The sequence below is a fragment of the Prinia subflava genome, chromosome 19 (assembly GCF_021018805.1).
Source record: "Prinia subflava isolate CZ2003 ecotype Zambia chromosome 19, Cam_Psub_1.2, whole genome shotgun sequence".
In the NCBI taxonomy this organism is placed as follows: domain Eukaryota; kingdom Metazoa; phylum Chordata; class Aves; order Passeriformes; family Cisticolidae; genus Prinia; species Prinia subflava.
This window is the reverse complement of record NC_086265.1, coordinates 12658890-12678761: the sequence shown is the minus strand read 5'-3', so window position 1 is coordinate 12678761 and position 19872 is coordinate 12658890. Positions and strand designations below refer to the sequence as shown.

General features: G+C 57.3%; 1 protein-coding gene across 6 annotated transcripts in view; it reads right to left on the bottom strand.

The window, feature by feature from the left end:
* Nucleotides 1–131: 131 nt before the first annotated feature.
* Nucleotides 132–19872, bottom strand: part of OSBP2 (oxysterol binding protein 2) — a 94181-nt gene continuing 74440 nt past the window's right edge. For 4 of the 6 annotated variants that reach the window (XM_063416442.1, XM_063416444.1, XM_063416446.1 and 1 more), the window contains 11 exons: nucleotides 15765–15963; nucleotides 13681–13801; nucleotides 12743–12809; nucleotides 12261–12428; nucleotides 8930–9175; nucleotides 6268–6388; nucleotides 5441–5544; nucleotides 5068–5163; nucleotides 4565–4749; nucleotides 3467–3687; nucleotides 132–3052 (listed from right to left, as the gene is read on the bottom strand). In XM_063416442.1, coding sequence (XP_063272512.1) covers nucleotides 2910–3052; nucleotides 3467–3687; nucleotides 4565–4749; nucleotides 5068–5163; nucleotides 5441–5544; nucleotides 6268–6388; nucleotides 8930–9175; nucleotides 12261–12428; nucleotides 12743–12809; nucleotides 13681–13801; nucleotides 15765–15963 — 1671 coding nt within the window. In that variant the 3' untranslated portion in view covers nucleotides 132–2909. The remainder of the gene's footprint in view (nucleotides 3053–3466; nucleotides 3688–4564; nucleotides 4750–5067; nucleotides 5164–5440; nucleotides 5545–6267; nucleotides 6389–8929; nucleotides 9176–12260; nucleotides 12429–12742; nucleotides 12810–13680; nucleotides 13802–15764; nucleotides 15964–19872) is intronic. The other 2 variants (XM_063416443.1, XM_063416445.1) reach the window with 1 other exon arrangement.

Sequence of the window (19872 nt, the reverse complement as noted above, 5' to 3'; positions counted from 1 at the left end):
ATCTTCTCCTTCCTGTGGCACCCTCCAGGATCCGTCCCCATGCTCCAGCCCGTGTCCCTGTCCCCCCTCACACCCAGAGCTCCTCCAGGACCTGCAGCCCGGGGCAGCCAGTGACACCTGAGCACCACGGCTTTTAAAACTCCCGAATCCAAGTTTTATTTCCGTGTAGGAGAAGAGGGATCACTCACAATATATTATTGTTCAAAAAGAAAATACATTCAACAGCATTTACAGTGGAATGACATTAAAATCCTCGAGGAGGAACAGAAGGACCAGGAGATGGTGCTCTGGTTAAGTGCTGCTGATAAGATGATTTCTGGAAGATGGAGCAGTTTTTTCCATTAGCCTAAAATCCGGGGGATTTCTGGGTTGGGGTGGTCCTCACGCTCCCCCGCACTCCACAGAGCTGTGCAGGGTCTGTGAGGGGGGTTCCCAGACGGGTGAGGCCATGGGGGCACAGCAGAGGGCACCCCCTGGACCCCAGAGCCCAGCAGGACCCTCGGTGCCGGCACTCGGGGAGCAGCATCCCACTCCCGCTCTGCTCCGCCCGGGAACACCCCAGTCCAGCCTGGGAACAGCCTGTGCTGGAGCTTCTCCCTGCTCCAGGCTCCCGGGTGACACTTGCATTGACACAGCAAAAAGGAAAATAAGGCATTCTGAAGAGCTCCATTTCAGCCCCTTTTACAGACCTGGCTCGGGCCCCGCGTGGGACAAATCCCCCGGGACACTTTGGTGCTGCCACAGCCCAAGGCAGCGGCATCAGGGATCGGTGGGGAGTGTCCTCCCCCTCCCAGGCAGGACACCCAGGGCTGGGACACGGGCAGCTCTCCACAGGCTGAATCCCAGGCTGGATCACTTGAGATCAGCTTTCCCGAGGCAGGGCAAAGCTCCAGGAAGGAGTGAACATTCCGGAGCAGCTGCTGCAACTCTCGGGACACTGGGAAGCAGCTTGGAGCACCCCACTCCCAGGAATCCCTCGTGCCGCTCCTCAAACCCCAAACACATCGTTTCCAGATGGGAATGTCTCTGGAACACCTTTTCCACGCCACGGGATCCAGCTTTGGAGCAAACCGTTGCTTCCCTGCAATGGGAATCGTTCCATCACTATCACCCGAGCTCGGGGACGAGCTGAGGGGAATCGTACTCATGCTGTAAAAACTCAGACAGACACTTCTGTCTTCATCATTTTTCATCTATTGTGTACCATAGAAATTTAAGCAAAATAATTTTATATATTTATATATATATATGTATAAATTAGAAGCAAATAAATAAGATTAAAGGTGCACTGAGAGCAGTGGGGGCTGCCCTGCACCACTGTGACGCCGTCCAGGGCCGTGGGGACTGTACAGTGTGGGGATCACAGGGGTGGAAGTGCTGGAAGCTGGTCAGGAGGAGACTGATGGATGAGGAACCTGATTGCATAAGTGTCCCGTGTGCAGCCTGGATATTCCAGTTACCATTGCCTCAAGGTTCGTTATTGCTAATTAACTTCCACATGGGTGTGACGGGCCCGGCTCGGCAGCCCGGGAGGCAGGGTCAGTGTGATGTGATGGAGAGCCAGAGGAGACAGCAAAAATGGGATCCAGCAGGGCCAGTGCAGGTCTCCATGTGTTCCTGCTACTCCCTGGCCCAGCAGATCCCATCTTTGGGATGCTGCCACCTCCTGCTTCCCCTCGGTACCCCTGGTCCTCACCTGTCACCAGCAGTGCTTGCTCCACTTCTCCCCGTGCATCCAGGGCCAGGCAGGGGGACACCAGGAGGGGTGAGGGGTTCCCTGCCCTGTCCAACTGGAGCTGCTGCAGGGAGAGCCCAGGATGAGGGAGGAGGGACAGGAGCCAGGAGCAGGTGCTGGGATGCAGGGACCCGCCAGCCTCAGCCTGTGGCCAGGCCTGTTGGGCTGAACGGGGTGGGAGATGCAGGACCAAGGCTCCATCCCAGCAGCACCACGGCATCTCTCCCCTCCTCTCCCCATGGCACCTCTTCCCTCCTCTCCCAGCCAGCATCAGGCACAGCTCAGCAGGGAGACAGCAATGGAAAAGCCGGCATCCAGACCCAGCCCCCATGTGCAGGGATATGGAGCAGGGACACGGAGCCAGGGACAGCACTGGGATAAAAACCCCTCACTGCACGGGCCTGGCATTCCCAGCCTCGCTGAGGCCACTTCACCCTTCGATGTGGTTGCAGGAAAACCAAAGCAAACCTCACTCAAACCACTCCCACACAATAAAGACAGGCCAAGGCTTTGCCTGAACACATCAGACTGTGGGGAAGCACCTCCAATACTCTCGAGAAAAACAAAATCCAGGTCAAAGACCCCAAAGTCACCAGCTCAAATATCCTACTTGGTGTTACTGGGATGACTGTGGAACCACCAGGAGCCTCCGGGATCTAGCGCCACGGCTCCTGGGCACAGCTTCCCAAGCAGAGTTGTTCGTGTCCATCTGTGAAGGAAACCTGAACCAGGAGCAGGATTTGTTTTTTTAAAAAAATAATTCCACAAGGTCCACACAGAAATGGGGTCCCAAAAACAAAAACATGGCAAAGAGAAGAGCTCACACAAGCACGGCATTCCCACACCCCAGGCATCTTTGGAAGTCGACGTCTCGGCCGCCGGAGCCGAGGCGCTGGAGGATATAGGCAGCAACTCCTGACAGCAATGAACATCCTAAACCCAACCCAGCTCCACGTGTCCTCACTCCTAAGCAGTCGCTGGAAAAGCCATCATTTAAAAAAAAAAAAAAAAAAAAAAAGGATGCTATTTATTAGTGCATAAAAAAATAGGTTTGGAATCCCTGTTCGGATCTCTGCAGTATTGGCTCTGTCGGCCCTGCGGGACGCTGCCGGCGTGTCCTCACTGTCCCTCGGGCCGTGCCCATGTCCCGGGCTGGCACCGGAGCACGGCGGGCTCAGAAGATGTCGGGGCACACGCTCCAGTCCTGCTTGTCCTTGGCCTCCCAGTAGCCGCCCTTGTAGACGCAGATCAGCTCCCCGGTGACGGCGTCCACCTTGCGCTCGAACCACAGCGGGATGTACCCCTCGTAGTCCTTCCCTGGCCGGGCAGAACGGGGGTCAGGAGGGCTTCTCCACCCGGAACCCTGCAACCCCACAGCTCCCACAGCTGCCCCAAGAGCCAGGACTGTCTGCTGGTGCTCCCAGAGCTCAGACTGATTGAAACCCAGCCCTGCTGTGGTCACAAGGACCAAGGGAGGACTGGCCTCCAGGGGACAAAGTGACTGGCGGGACATGCTGGCCAGGGACACAATAACCAGCAAGGCAAAGCAGCCAACAGCCCTCCCTGCCAGAGCCCACTGCCCCAAAAACCCAACCAGCCCCCACAAGTGCCCCAATCCCACCCACAAGGGTCCCCCAGAGCTGCTCGCCCCTTGCAGGGTCTGTCCCCCCAACCATCCCACAGCAGGGGCAGCGCAGTCCCTGCATCCTGAACCATCCTGCAGCGCCTCACCTTCCTCCAGGGCCTCCACGGCCTCGGCCTCCCTGCGCCGGCGCACGGCTCTCTGCTTCTCCTCCAGCCTCTGCTTCTCCACGTTGGCCTCGTCCCAGCGGCCGCTCTCCATGAGCCGCTGGTCGGGGCGCAGCCGGCTGTCCGTGGGCGCCACGCGCTCCTCGGGCTCGTTCAGCGTCAGTGCCAGCTCCGAGAAGAAATACATGTTCTCTGCGTTCTCCCTGAGGGCAGAGAGCCTGCTCAGGACGGGGGCTGGGGTACCTCAGGGACAGCCCCCTGCCCCTGAGCCACTCCTGCTGTGCTGGCACTGCTGGGGCACCTCCAGTGCTGGGGCAGCTCTGGGACCCTCCTGGCAGGAGAGACCTGCAGGGGCTGGAGCGTGTCCAGGGCAGGGAACGGAGCTGGGAAGGGGCTGGAGCCCCAGGAGAGGCTGAGGGAGCTGGGAAAGGGGCTGAGCCTGGAGAAAAGGAGGCTCAGGGGGAACCTTGTGGCTCTGCACAACTCCTGACAGGAGGGGACAGCCAGGGGGTCGGGCTGTGCTCCCAGGGAACAAGGGATGGGATGAGTGGAAATGGCCTCAAGTTGCACGACAGCCATTTTGGATTGGATATTAAGGAAATTCCTTCCTGGAAAGGGTGGTCAGGCATCAGAACAGGCTGCCCAGGGAGCAGTCCCCACCCCAGGAGAATATCCCCAAAGCAGGGAGTGTCTGCTGGTGCTCCCAGGGCTCAGAGACTGATTTGAGCCCAGTCCTGCTGTGGTCACAAGGGCCAAGGGAGGACTGGTCTCCATGGGGACAACGTGACTGGTGGGACATGCGGGCCAGGGACACGATGACCAGCAAGGCAAAGCAGCCAACAGCCCTCCCTGCCAGAGCCCACTGCCCCAAAAACCCAACCAGCCCCCTCAAGTGCCCCAAACCCACCCACAGGAGTCCCCAAAGCCACCCTCCCCTTGCAGGGACCTCTTCTCCCACCTCAGAAAAAGCCACTGAGCCCCCCAAGTCCCTCAGGCCTGGGCGTATGAGCCTCCCATTCCATAAGCCCTGGGAAATCCCATCCCCACCCCAATCCTGCTGCCCCACCCCCAGGCACTCACGGGAGCGGGTACTTCCTCCACAGGACCTTTGGGGACAGTGTCTGGTAGACAGTTTTCTGCTTGCCCTCGGTGCTGGTGCTGCCGTGGCTGCTGTGGACGATCTTGGAGCACTCCATCTTCTCATCCCACGTGCCCGACATGACGTAGTGAGCTTTGCCGTCGGCGTCGCTCACCACCCCCGTCACCTGGCAGGGGGACACGGCTCTGGTGGCGTTTGGGGACACCAGAAGGACACCACAGCCTCCAGGTGCCCAGCTGGATGTGGAGTTGTGTCTCCTGGGACCTTGCAGGTGGGTGTCCAACCCACCAAAGCCTCCCAGGTCTCAGTGCTGCAGCTCCAGCACATACCAAACCACAGAACACAGAGGTGGCACCCAGCCCTCCCTGGTGACCACGTTAGAGGTGCCTGACCAGCCCCTCAGCCCCTGCTGGGGCTCATCCCAGTGGTACTGCAAGAGCCAGGTCTGACCCCTGAAGGAGCAGAGTCCCTGCTGGATACTCACCTTGCGGGGGACATCCCTGGAGAAGTAGCTGTAGGGGGTAAATTTCAGCTGGCATTTATCTTTGGACTTATGGTTAACAATCTCTATTTCACCAGACTGGATAAAAGACACAGAACCACACAGGGAGAGACAGAGGAGCTGTTAGTTATAGTGCAGGCACCAATCACCACTGGGCAGAGCAGCACCAGTGGCTGCCCCCCACACCAGCCACCCCCACCACCTGCTGGCCTCGGGGAGAGCCAGGGAGGCTCCAGGAAGCCTTTCCCACCCCTGCAGGAAAGCACAGCTTCCCATCGGGGCAGGAGCACGTGCCCGAGGAGGGCAGTGCTCCTCCAGCCCCCCAGAGCCAGGCAGGACCTGCCCCTTCACCCACCTGGTCGATCCAGAGCTTGCCCACGATGATGTTGTGCACAGTGGAGGTGACTTTTCTCCAGACATAGTGATTCCCACTGGAGTGGAACTCCAGGTGGATGGCGCCTGTGGAGAGAGGAATGATCTGAGCTCAGCAGGGACAGATGTTTCCCAGAGCCCACCACCATCCCAGCACTGTGCTCATCCTCAGGGCCACTGCCCTCCCTGCATCCCCCAGCCAGGTCTGGCTCTGGATTCATCCCTGCCTCAGTCTGCTCCAGGAAGGGACGTTCCAACTCCTGCCAGGCCCTCTGCCCTCTGCCAGAAGCAGTCATGTTAAAAGCAGGTCAGAAATGTGCTGCCTGGTTGATTCAGGCAGTGGCAACACTCTGGGAATGCTGCCCAGCCCAGGGACAGGCAAAAGGAAAATAAAATGCTGGAAGGAGGCAGCTTATTGCACTTGACTGGCAGGGAGAGGGTTAAAACAGCAAGTTAACTTTAAATATCATGGAAGGAGAAATCAATTCCTGGGCAAGCAGGATACTTCCAGAAAGCAAAGGAGCCTTTGCAGCTGGCATCATTTCCACTTCCAGAGCAGACATGTTATTGTTGGATCATTGGATCAGGAGTACGAGTCTGGGCTCCTTAATTGCTTGGGGTGGAATTCTCTGAGCCCCAGGTGAGCCCAAGGAATTCCCAGAATCCCAGATGAGTCCAGGGGATTCTCTGAGCCCCAGGTGATGCCAAGGAATTCCTACAGGCTAAGGAAGCAGCTTCTTTAAGTGCTGGGTTTTGCATGAGCAGAGCAAGGCCCATCAATCCCAGGTAATTCCGGAATCCATCACCTACCCAGTGGCATGATGGAGAGGTATTTGCCCCTGAACTTGCTGGCGATGGTGATCTCCTGCCACAGTGTCCACCCTCGCCTGGAGTACACGTGGTGGGCGGCTGCCGGGGGGTGGTGGCTCACCTGGGGACAGGAGACACAGCCCGTGAGGACACGGCCACGACAGAGCCCGGCTGAGTGCAGGGAGAGCTGACAGCTCCACGCCAGCTCAGCACTGAGGACACTCCAGGCTCTGCACACCCCAGTGTCCTCCTGGGCATCGGGGGGACCCCATGCGGTGCCCTGGCAGCAAAGGGAGACACACCAGGAGCCTGCCAAGATCTGCCAAGGCTCATTTCAAAGCATGATCCATGAACTCTCCACCTGAACAACCATCACAGTGAGACCCTATCCTGATCCCAGGACACAGCCCTGCTTTTCTGGGATCCTGGTGGAGAAATATGGATGTACTGGCACCCCAGTAATCCCAGTGGAACAGCACCTGGGAAATCCCAGAGGACACAGGCCCACAAGTTGTCCAAAACACACAGCAAGACTTTGGCCTTTCCCTCACATACACACCAGGCTGGAAAAGTGGACACAGCATCCTAAATCCTGAGAGTGACTTGTTAGAGGACAGTGCTCACATCGCCCTGCCCTGGAAAAAATGCTGCCCAAAACAAAGGGAGGAGCAGGACTATCCCAGGCAGAGGGATCTGTCACCAGGCAGGCTCTCAGCTGGTGGCACAGCCTGGCACAGGCACCCAGCACCGGCACCCACCGATCCCTGGAGCTCCGGGATGATTTCCCTGCTGTAATTACAGGCTGAGCACCCTGAGCTCTGGATTACACACACAGGCAGGGCCAAGGCCTCGCCATTAAATCCCAGTCACCAGCAGCAGGAAATCCTATTTGGATAACTGGATTTCAGGCACTGGATTATCACTGCTTGGCTGGGCACGTTGGCAGGCTGAGCAGCACACGCAGCATCCAAGGAAAATTCGGAGCATTGGGAAAGGAGTCTGGAATTGGTGAGGAATATCAAATCTGGGTACAAATAGAGGAAAACTGGGACCAACTGGAGAAGGTAATTCCAGGCAGGTTATTTATTTGGGAGGGAACAGGGATGGAGGAAGGAGTGGGGAGAAAAGGGAGGTGAAAGAATGAGAACAGGTGTCATTATTGTTTTAAGGACAGCTTGATATAATGACATGACTCCCAGCTTATTACAGCAAGTGAGAGTGATCTTTATTCTTCACAACCCTCTTTTTATACAGCACTTGGGTGCAATGAATATGATTGGTCATTTAGAGCCTGCACCTCTTTGTAAACATCTTTGCCAATAAACCAGTTAGAAAAACACCACCTGCTAACTGTTTTTCACCTCCCAAGGATGATTTGGATTCCTTCTTAGGATTTTTCAGGCCAGAATGAGAGAGTCACTCACTTGTCTTTTTAGCAAGTGCCTGAAGCCTAAAATCTGACCACTGTCAGCTCCCACAAACAAGGATGACAATGCTTGGGAATGATGCACTCAGGGGTGTCCAGCAGTACTGCACAGGCAGGACTGGGAGAGATGTGGTCAGAAGTGTCCAGGGGGACAGGCAGCCCTGGGCTGGGCACCACAGCTGGGATGAGGCTGATAAATCCACCCAGGAGTTCCAACTGCACCCCAGGAAGGCGAGGGTGGCAGCTGGCTAAGGGATGGATCCTGGCCAGGAATCATCCACGTCCAGGCTAAACCAGGTGGCAGCCCAGGAATTGCTGCCAGGCAAGGGGAGGTGAAGGTGTGACACTGCTGAGCTCTGTGACAGCCACAGGGAGGTGGCTGAGGGCTGAGGCCACCTCTGAGCCTGGCAGGCAGGGCAGGCAGGAGGGCTGCACCAGGGCTCAGGCTGGCAGTGTCCCACCTCACTGCAGCCACAGGCACTGGGACAGCTCCCAGGCTGGGATGGACCATGTGGGGACATGCAGAGCTGGGTGACACTGGGCACACTGCACTGAGGGGTGTGGAGTGACAGCAGAGCCAGGAATTTGGGGGATTATCTACTGCAGGACCTTCCTTGGGTCACACGGCCAGGAGACCCCACACAGCCTGTTCCCTGTCACTGCCCAGGGCAGCACAGCCTCAAGGGATGGGATGGGATGGGATGGGATGGGATGGGATGGGATGGGATGGGATGGGATGGGATGGGATGGGATGGGATGGGATGGGATGGGATGGGATGGGATGGGATGGGATGGGATGGGATGGGATGGGATGGGATGGGATGGGATGGGATGGGATGGGATGGGATGGGATTTGACAGGAGGTGCCGTCCTGCCTCAAGCCAGCGCTCCACAGGTGTCTGACAAGTTTGGGTACCCACTGCCAGGGAGGGCTTTGCCTACTCCTGGGTGTCCTGCAAGGAGCTGGTGGCAGAGCCTGGCACCACTGCAGCACCTGCTCCAAACCTGGGGACAAAGGGCCAAGCCAAAGCTGTGCCCCACCCCACTCTGTCACCCAGCCCAGAGCACTGAGTGCCACATCCAGTCCTTCCCTGGACACCTCCACGGGTGGGGACTCCACCACCATCGTCCTCACACCATTTCTGGGAGAAGAGCCTGCGGAAGGCTCCGGGAGGTGCTGGCTGCCCCCCAGCAGGACAGGAGCACCGGGATGAGCCCGGGGAGCCCCGGCCTCACCTGCTCGCAGAGGGAGCGGAATCCCAGCTCCTCCAGGCGGTCCAGCTCGTAGGTCTCCCCCAGGAGGGGGTTGAATGGCTTTGCGGTGCGGTGGACAGTGGTGGAGTAGGAGGACACGGAGAAGGCGGCCACAAAGCACATCTGCTCCGTGGAGCTCTCGCACTTCACCGCCTTGTCCAGCAGCTCGTGGTACTCCAGGTCCTCCGTGAGCCGCTGCAGCATGGACAGGGGCTCGTTGAAGTTCACCTGCAGGGGAACAAGGCAGGGCTAAGGGTAGCAATGCATTCACACAACTTAGGCCATTCTGCGTACCAGCCAAAATCATTGCACATAACAAGACACCTGCAGCCTTGTTTTGCAGAGCTCTCAGGAATTCATCAAGGTTACTGGGAAAACAACAGGATGAAAATAAAAACAGAGAGCCTGAGGAACTGTCTACAAAGAATGAAAAGCCTAGATACAGGAGGTGCAGCATGAGAATGGACACTTGACCAATTAGATGTACTGAAGGAGATGAACCTGCCTCTTGAGCAAGCGACTTGGCCAACCGAGAGAAGTGTGCCCACATGGGCTGTAGATTTTATAATCTGTAATTGGGATTGTATTGTAAACAATAAACAGCTTCTGTTGAAATCATATCGGTTCTATTCTTCAGCTGTCCAATTCCCCCTGCAGTTAAGAAAACAGGAGAGATCCCCAGGAGGCACCACCAAGCCCAAAGGAAGGGGACTATGTGTTCTGCTCCCTGATCTGTGCCAGGCAGCACCAAGGCTCGGGGTGTGGGGGAGCCAACAGCCCTGGGGGATAATCAGAGATGACTCCAGGTTATCATCCTGACCCCAAAATGAGCCTCAACAACGAGATCAGCCCCCTGCTGCCTCCCAGCCAGCATCCCACCAGCAACAGGACAGGGCTGTGCTGCTCCCCAGCCTGCCCTCATCACCTCCTCTGGGAAGGCCACCCCTGTGCCAGGTGACCCAGCTGCCCAGAAAACCTGGAAAAGCCCCATTCTGTGGTCTCCCTGCTCCTGGGACTCCAGTCCCATGACATTTTCATTCTGAAAATACTGAAATTAAAAAATAATTGAAAGCAAGACAGAGCCACAAATGGTCTTCTGCCTTTTTAGCTTCAGTTCAAAACAAAGAAATATATTTTAAGAGGAGCAGATGGCTGAAGAACCACTTCTGTAAGCCAAGTTAAATATTTCATAGTAGAAAAAACAAACTCCAGATTCCAGGATTTAGCTTTTTTTAGAGTCTCCACTCATGGATTTAGCCTGTAAGTGGCAGGGATGTTACAGCATCAGAGAAAGAGAGAGCTGGGGAGAAAGAGCAGCATCAAATCCACATAAAGACCAAATCACTTGGGATAATTCTTAGGAGAGATGCAGAGAACAAAGGCAGCAGCTGCATCCTCAGCACTGCTCAGGCGACAGGAAGATCTTCTTTCATGGGGGAAGAAGATGAATCCACCCCAAATCCAAATTCCTACAACTCTTTTCCACCTTTTCAGTGCTGCAGGTTTGTTCATTCAGAGGGAAAATCAAGGAGCTGTTTGCACAAGAGGTTGGGCAGCCCATCACATCCCCAGCAAGGGGATTGATCTCAGAAGACCTCAGAGAATCTCAGAAATGCTCTTAATTCATCACAAATCTCCCTAAAAGATGTCCACATGCAGCTGAGCTTGTGGGGTGGATCCTGGTGCATCTCTGGAGCGTCCTTCTTATTTCCTAGTGACTGTGGGATCCTTCAAGATTTCACAGAATCCCAGAATGGTTTGGGCTGGAAGGGACATAAGAGATCATCCAGTACCACTCCTGCCATGGTCAGGGACACCTCCCACTGTCCCAGGATGCTCCAAACCCCATCCAGCCTGGGCTTGGGCACTGCCAGAGATCCAGGGGCAGCCACAGCTGCTCTGGGCACCCTGTGCCAGGGCCTCAGACCCTCGTGGGGAACAACTTCTTACATTTAATCTAAACCTCCTCTCTTCCACACTGTCCTCAGGTTTGGACTCCAGCAGCTCCCAGGATGATTTGATTGATAGGAGAAATTTCTCTCTCCAGGCACCAGCAGCTGTTGGGATTTCACATCCTGAGCTTATTCCTGTGCCCATCAAGCCCTGATCTGCTGCTGCTGCAGAACTGGATGGTGCTGGGCTGTCCATCCCAGCTGGAAATAGCACAAGGAAGTGACAGCTCATCACTATCAGCCAGAGCTCTGAGCTCTTACTCAGGCTCTGTTTGAAGAGACAAAACACAACCAATTCAGCATCCCAGCCTCTGGAATGTGCTCCTTGCTCTTTACCCAACAGAGGATGGGCCATGAATGCAGCTCTGTGCAGCCCATGGGAGGGGCTGTTCCCCACAGGCCCCCAGCAAACCCTCTCTGGCCATCACAGGGAGCCTTTGCCCCCAGGGCTGAACCAGCAGCACCCAAAATCTGACCCCAGCACCTCCTTCACCAAAAAAACCTGCTCTCTGTAAGGAAAATGAGGTTCTCTGAGCCCCTGGGGTGGAACCCAGCTCTGCCATGGTTGGTGCAGGTGGGGCTGAGCCCTGAGTGTCCCATCCTGGATCACACTGAGGAAAACACCACCAGCTACAAGGATCCCTCTTCATGAATCCTCAGGGATTCCCAGTGTCCTGCTTCCTTCCATGCCTCTGCAACAGCTGGACTTGCAGAGGACACTCGGGCAATGTCCCCTCTGCTCCAGCTTGCCCTGGAACAAGGATGTGCTGGAGCAAGTCCAGAGGAGGCCACAGAGATGCTTTGAGGACTGGAGCCAGGCTGGGAGAGCTGGGGGTGCTCACCTGGAGAACAGAAGGCTCCAGGGAGAGCTCAGAGCCCCTGCCAGGCCCTAAAGGGGCTCCAGGAGAGCTGGAGAGGGACTGGGGACAAGGGATGGAGGGACAGGACACAGGGAATGGCTTCCCACTGCCAGAGGGCAGCGATGGATGGGATATTGGGCAGGAATTGTTCCCTGGGAGGGTGGGCAGGCCCTGGCACAGGGTGCCCAGAGCAGCTGTGGCTGCCCTTGGATCCCTGGCAGTGTCCAAGGCCAGGCTGGACAGGGCTTGGAGCAGCCTGGGACAGTGGGAGGTGTCCCTGCCCATGGCAGAGTGTGGGACTGGATGGGCTTTAAGGTCTCTTCCCACTCAAACCATTCCATGATTCCATGATAAGCATGCAGCAGTTGCAGAGGGCTCTGCCAGCATAAAGTCCAGTCCCTGGGGACAATCTCCTGTCCCAGCAGGACCATCCAGAGCTGTAACCCAACCCCTCTGCACAGCCAAGAGCAAGCCCTGCCTGCCAGGGACTCCGGGACTCACAGGCATGGGGATCTTGGAGAGCTCCTTGCCAATGCAGTTCTTCATGATGCTCCAGAGGTTAAGGCTGTAGTTTGGTTTGTCGGGAATGCGGGTCCGTCTCCTTTTCCTCGGCAGGAGATCTTTGCCCGTGGACTCATTGTAGCTGCTTTGATTTGAGCTCTCAAACACCTGTGGAGGCAACAGAAGGAACTCAGGTTTAAGTTGGACCTAACCAGACCCAGCAGCTCCCACGAACAGCAACCACAGCTCAGGAGACACCTGAGCATTGCTGGAAGCCAGGGAAAAATACAATTGTCCCCCAACACCTTCCTGCATCCCTCAGGAGAATGTTTAGGATGCTGATGACTGCTGACATCTGTCCCCCACCCGTGACTCACAGGAACCACCACAGAGCATCTGCACCCAGCTGGAGGGCCCCTTCACCACCGTGCCCTGGTTCCACCCACCAGCACCCTCCCTCCCACTGTGCCCGGCCAGCTCACGCTGTCCTCCAGGTTCCAGTCCTCGGGGTGGCCCTCGCTGGCCCCGCTCAGGTTGCTGCCCGAACGCCTGCGGGAAGGAAACAGCGGCTGGTGAGCACGGGGCAGGGCAGAGCAGGGAGGAGAACAGCCAGGGCTGGTGCAGCATCACCCACAGCACCACCCCAGGGGACTGCCGGGAAGGTGGGCAGTGACAGAGGCTGTGCACAGCTGTTAGGAGGGGATTTTAAATCCTGAATGCTCAGGAAGGGATTCTCAGCCCAGCCCTGGGGGCACAGAGATTCTGCTTTTGTCACCAAGCCCAGTGATGTGACCACGGGTCAGACCACAGGTTCCTCCAGCCCCCATGGGGGAGTAAGAGCAAGTGACAGCAGAGGGCAGGGCTGGATGGGATATTGGGCAGGAATTGTTCCCTGGCAGGGTGGGCAGGCCCTGGCACAGGGTGCCCACAGAAGCTGCGACTGCCCCATCCCTGGCAGTGTCCAAGGCCAGGTTGGGCCGGGCTGGGAGCAGCCTGGGACAGTGGGAGGTGTCCCTGTCCATGGCAGGGCGTGGAATGAGAGGAGCTTTAAGGGCCTTCCAGCCCTACCCCTCCCACGATTCCATGATTCTGTCAAGGCACGGTGCTCCCTACCTCTGTCCAACACTCCGAGGGATTTCCCTCCAAGTCCCTGCTCCCACCAGCTGTGGGGCAGAGGACTCAGCTTTCCCACAGCACCAGCTGACACTGCCCCTCCTCACCTGCTTCACTACAGCTGGGGCCATCCTCAGCCTTGCTCCAGGAATGCAGGAGCAGCTGGACACAGGATGGAGCCCCGGACAGAGGCTGGGAAAGTTCTGGAGGACATGCCCCCATGGAGTGACCCCGTGGGAGGGGCTGCTGCAGGAAAGCCGGCTCTTCCCAGCCCTTCCCGCATTCGCAGGCAGGCTGGGGCTGGTACCTGTGGTGCTTGGGGTCTGCAGTTACAGTGATAAAAGCTGGTGCGTCCTCCATGGCATCGAAGTACTCCGTCTCCTCATCTTCATCACTGGCCTCTCCTTTGGCAGACTGCACACTCCCTGCTGGAACAGAGCCTGTGAGACATCCCGGGCTGCTGGTGCCCCCCAGGGCCCCCTGTGCAGGACCTGTCCCCACAGCCCCCCCTGTGTCCCCTGCACAGGACCTGTCCCCACAGCCCCCCCTGTGTCCCCTGCACAGGACCTGTCCCCACAGCCCCCCCTGTGTTCCCTGCACAGGACCTGTCCCCACAGCCCCCCCTGTGTCCCCTGCGCAGGACCTGTCCCCACAGCCCCCCCTGTGTCCCCTGCGCAGGACCTGTCCCCACAGCCCCCACTGTGTCCCCTCCACAGCCTGACCCCTCCTCTGCATGCCACCCCACACCCCGAGGATGCCGCACCGATTTCCAGCTCCTAAAAGCAAGAATGTGTCCTGCTCCCCAACCCAGGCACGCAGGGAGACCCTGCCATGCCGGGAGCGCCCCCGAAAATGCCCCCGGGCTGCCTGAGGGTGACACGGGCGTGCCCAGCCCGCGGCTGATGCGGCTCCGCTCCAGCACCGCCCCGCCCGCCGGGAAATCCGCTCTGGATTAAAGCAGGAAAAAACCATCACGTGTTTCAGGTGATGCTCGGAGAGGTTTCCCAGCCCTGCATTTCCAAACATTCCTCCGCTTCGGGAGGAGGGATCAATGGCGCTGCCTGCAGAGTCCCGGTGCAGCTTCCCCGCTCCTTCCCCGCCCCAGCCGATCCCATTCCCTGCCTCGCTCCCGCTCTCCGGAAGAGCAGGGTGACCACCTCAGGCAGATTTGTGCCTGTCCCTGCAGCGATTTCCACCCTGCCCTCCCCAGCTGCACCTCAGAATCGCTTCAGGCTGGAAAAGCCCTCTGAGGACATCAGGCCCAGCCATTCCTCCAGCACTGCCCAGGCCACCACCACGCCGTGTCCCCTGGTGCCACATCCATACAGCTGTTAAATCCCTCCAGCGATGGGGACACGGCTGGACAACCCTTTCCATGAAGGAATATTCCCCAGGATCCAAACTAAACCTCCCCTGCGGCCACAGAGGAACAAGGGCAGTGCCTGGCACCAACAACACCCCCATTCCAGCAGCCGCTCTCTCCCTTGGGTCTGCATTTCCTTTAGAAGTAAGAGCCGGCACTATTAGCAGTTTTTGTGGCTGTAACTAATGTTTCCCTGGGGGAAGGACATTTGGCAGGAATTTGCAAAGCTGTTGGATCTTATTGCAAACGAGCCCTGGCTTTTCCACTGCCACCCCAAGCAGCCAAGACAGCAGTGCCAGGGGACCCTGAGCCTGTTCCCAGTGCCATGGCTGCCCTCCAGCACACGGAGATGTGCCCACCAGCAAGGGTTAAAGCTTCCAAAATAGCCTGGAATAGCATCAGCCAGCTAGGGACACAGCCCTCTCTCACATCTCAATCTTGGGGACATCCAAGTCCCTGAGCAAGACCAATTAGGAATAATTATGGCGTAATGGGATCCATTAAAAAAATACCATGGGGATGCAGGGCATTGCCTTGGGCATCCTTCCCATTGCTGGCAGCTCACTGGGAACAGCCAGGCAGAGTACCCTGACCCAGAGGTGCCTGAACAGCCCTGTCCCATCACCAGGATCCTGAGCAGCCCCATCCCCAGGATCCTGAGCAGCCCTGTCCCATCCTGAGGATCCCCAAGTAGCCCTGTCCCATCCCAGGGATCCCGAGCAGCCCTGTCCCATCCCAGGGATCCCGAGCAGCCCTGTCCCATCCTGGGGATCCTGAGCAGCCCCGTCTCATCCTGAGGATCCCCATGCAGCCCTGTCCCCAGAATCCCAAGCAGCCCTGTCCCATCCCGGGGATCCTGACCAGCCCCGTCCCATCCTGAGGATCCCAAAGCAGCTGTGTCCCATCCCTGGGATCCTGAGCATCCCTGTCCCATCCTGGAATCTCTGAGCAGCCCTGTCCTATCCTGGGGACCCCGTGCAGCCCTGTCCCATCCCGGGGACCCCACGCAGCCCCAGCCTGGCGCTCACCCTTGGCGGTGCTGGAGATGCTGGCGGTGCCCGAGGCCAGGCCGGGCGCCCCACGGCAGGCTCGCTCCAAGCTGTTGTGCTGCTTGGCTAGCTGCTCGATGGTCTCCTCCAGGCGGATCCGCTGCTCCCGCTCATGCTGCAGCAGCCGCTGCCATTTCCGGCTGTGGCTCTCGGCTAAGTCCAGGAAATCGCGGCAGGCCTGCGGCAGGAGGAGACAGCTCAGGAGGTGTCACGGCACACGGTCACCCCGGGGCTGGCTCCCCAGCACCCCCTCCTGCTCCTCTCCCAGGAGCGAGGCTTTACCAACTCCCAGAGCTTTGCTCCCTGCCCACAGCCACAGCCCAGCTCTGGCCATCCAAAGCTGAACCACCTCCAAGGAGGCGGCTGCAACACGGACATCTGTCCATGGCAGCCTGGCTGGCCAGAGCCTGCCCACAGCCTGTCCCCGTCCCCATCCCTGACACCACTGTGGCCCTCAGGAGCCCAGGCTGGGCTCTCACAGCCCTCAGCCAAGCCCAGAGGTCGAGTGGCACCTTCATGCCCAAATTCAGCAAATAAGAAGCTGGATGGGACAGTGGTCCCTGGGGTGACAGCCACAGACAGGAGAGGATCATAGAATCATGGAATGGTTTGGGTAGGAAGAGGCCTAAAGACCATCCAGTTCCATGGGCAGGGACACCTTCCGCTAGCCCAGGATGCTCCAAGCCCTGTCCAACCTGGATTTGGACAATTCCAGAGATCCAGGGGCAGCCACAGTTTCTCTGAGCTACTCAAGCCAGGAGCCAGCAATCCCTGTGCTCCAGGGAGGCAGAGAGGAAGGATGCCCAGCTTCTCCCTGGAGCTGCACAGCCCAGGACACAGCCCAGGACACAGCCCAGGACATGGCCTGGCCCCTGCAACACATCCACCATGGCCAGAACTCCCCCTTCCCCTCCCCAGAGAGCCTGGGGGACCCCCCAGCCGTGGGGTCCCTGCAGACATGCTGGGCACAGGGAGGTGGGGCTCAGGGAGTGCTCCAAGGGAAGCCCTCCAGTACACACAGCATCTCCATCCTGTGTCACCAGGCAGGGGACAGCTGGGACAACACAATCCAGGCTGGCAGGAGAACCCCTTGGCATCAACCCCCCTCCCAAAGCCCCCCAGGACTGGCATCACCCAGCCCCAGCTGCGCCAGACCACCAGCAGGAGATTTCCGGGAGCAGGACATCCGCCCAGGCCGGGACACGGGGACACTGCCGGCTGTCCCACACTGCCTCATCCCAGACAATGGCCTCACAGGACAGCCCAGCCCTCACAGCTCTATTTTTAGGTTATTTTCCATCTTGGATGAAACCCTGAGTTCCCATGTCCTCGCCGCTTCCTTTGCCATCAGCCCCACGTGCAGCTGAGCACAGAGGCAGGGCTGCTCCTCCCTCCCCAAATCTCTGCCAGATGCAACACACTGAACTTCTTCTTATGTTTCAAAGTGGGAAAAGAGGATTTTCATGGAAATTCTCCAGGAGCTGGCAGCATGAAGGGAAATTAACTGTGCTTATGCAATTCCTTGTCATACCAAGGAAGTCCAATGGATAAATGCTGGCTGAAAAACTCAAGCCTATTCAAAATACTAAAACCAGAGTTCTGGATGTCTGACAGACTTTCAGCATTCCCAGGACTTGATTATTTTCTGTTTCCACCTATTTGGATTCGACAGATGATTCATCCAGCTCTTGGCTTAGTTAGTCAGCATTTTGGCTGCAGGTGGCACCTGAGGACTGAGGTAACTCCTGGTCACGGAGATGATCAGGGTTTCAGCTTCCATGACTTGCTCTGGCTTTACCAGGACTTGTCCAAGAAAAGCTCCAATTCATCCGTTCTTCATCAAAACCTTCCTTTGGACAGGAGCAGGATTTTAGACTCATCCAGGGAAAGAAGTTTTTCCTTTAAGGTTTTGCTTCACATACACCTGCAGCACAGAGGGACCAGACCCTACATGTGTCCTCCCCATCACCCCTTTGATGCTTTTCCCACTGAAGGCAGGGAGGGCTCAGGGTCCTGTCCCCCCTGATTCCTGACTGTGCTTCCATTCTTACATGTGTTCAAAGCTAGGATCAGCTCTGGGACCCTCCTGACAAGAGAGACCTGCAGGGGCTGGAGCGTGTCCAGGACAGGGAAGGGAGCTGGGAAGGGGCTGGAGCCCCAGGAGAGGCTGAGGGAGCTGGGAAAGGGGCTCAGCCTGGAGAAAAGGAGGCTCAGGGGGAACCTTGTGGCTCTGCACAGCTCCTGACAGGAGGGGACAGCCGGGGGGGTCGGGCTGTGCTCCCAGGGAACAGGGACAGGATGAGTGGAAATGGCCTCGTGTTGCACCACAGCTGTTTTGGATTGGATATTAAGGAAAATTTCTCCATAGAAAGGGTGGTCAGACCCTGGCACAGCTGCCCAGGGCAGTGCTGGAGTCCCCAGTACCTGCAGAGATTTAACAGCCATGTGGACGTGGCACTTGGGGACACTGGTCAAGGTGGCCTTGGCAGTGTTGGGGAATGGTTGGACTCGATGCTCTCAGAGGGCCAGACCAAACTCCACTTTCTCGGGGTCGTGTTTTCACCTCCTCCTCTGGAAACAACTCAGCTCCTCCCCATCTCAAAATCCTTCTGGGAGCCACCCACGGCCCAAAGCCCACGGGGACCCTGTCCTGGCCCTTCCCAGTGACACCATCCTGGGCCAGCCGCTGGCTCCGTGTGTCCCACGGATGCACTGGGCTAAGAGGATGAAAGCAGGGCAAGTAATGGGATATGGCCACGACCTTCCCATCCCAGCAAAGCTCATTATCAGCTCCAAAGGTCCGGCTCCAGAGGCAGCAGGCACAGAAATGCCCAGCTTGGCACCAAGGGTGGGAATTGCTGGCTGCTCCCAGCTCAGGGGCTGAGCACTTTAAAACGAGATCACCTGTAATTATCCTACTACAATTAACCACGGGCTGGAAGGTGTAACAGGGAATTAGGGGGAAAGGAGGTAATTACTGAGGAGCCACGGGGAGGCAGGGCTGGGAGCTGGCAGGAGAACTTTCTCCAGCAGCTGATGGGAATCAACATCCTAATAAAAACAGCAGGTGACACCTCGGAATCTCCCATCCCAACGCTTCAAGGAGGATTCTGTGCTGTATCCCAAAGGGAAATCTGCACCACTGGGCTTCATTTGCAGCCATATAAAAAAAATCTAAGTGATGCAGAACGATTCTCAGCGTTGCAGAGCATGGGGAGGTTTGAGAAAGATGAGCAGGATGGTCCTCAGGAGGCCACAGATCCCACCATGGGCTGTGGAACTTCCGTGGAGCAGGTCAGGACAATGCACCCCACGCTGCATCCCACAATGGTGTCCATGTGGATTTAGGAGCTGGGATACGTACAGGGATTATTCTCTGGTTTTGAAAGGCTGTAGGGGGCCCTCTCTGCAGCCTTTTCCTCTGTAATTCAGACAATGGCTTGATCCAAACCCGGATCAAAGGATCCAGATCAACCCAAACAAGCATCGTGTTTGCTCCTTGGGAGAGAACTTATGCCAGGGGTGGAGAGGGGAGATTATCCTGCAAGAGGGATCTGCCAAACTCAGCCCCCACTGCTGCCACCAGCAGCCAAGCAAATTAAAGTGATTAATTTGGGTTTACATCCCCTACAGCCAGACAGTGCCAAGCTCCACAGGGATGCTCACTGGAAGTGGGAGCAGAACTAAACAGGGATCGGGGGATATTTTTTCAAAGTCTCTGTCGACTGAGCTCAGTCCTGAGCCAGAACTCATCCCTGGATGGAACAAGGGCTGCAGGACACTGGGGTGAGGAGCTCAGACACAAATATCCCAGCTCATCACTCATTCCCAGCATTAATCCCCTGCCTTGGTGTTTCCAAGGTACAAACAATCCCAGCCACTGAGCAGGAGCAACAACTTGATATCCAGCTTATAAAATTCTCATGGAGAGGTGGCTAAATTTAGTTCCAGCTGAACCTGCTCAGGGATGTAAGCAAGACTCAGCCAGAAATCCACGCGAGGCTGGCACAGGGACACAGGACAGCAGAAGAGGCTCCTTGAGGAATGCACCCAAAGGAGAGCACAGAGCCCAGGCTGAAGGATGAAA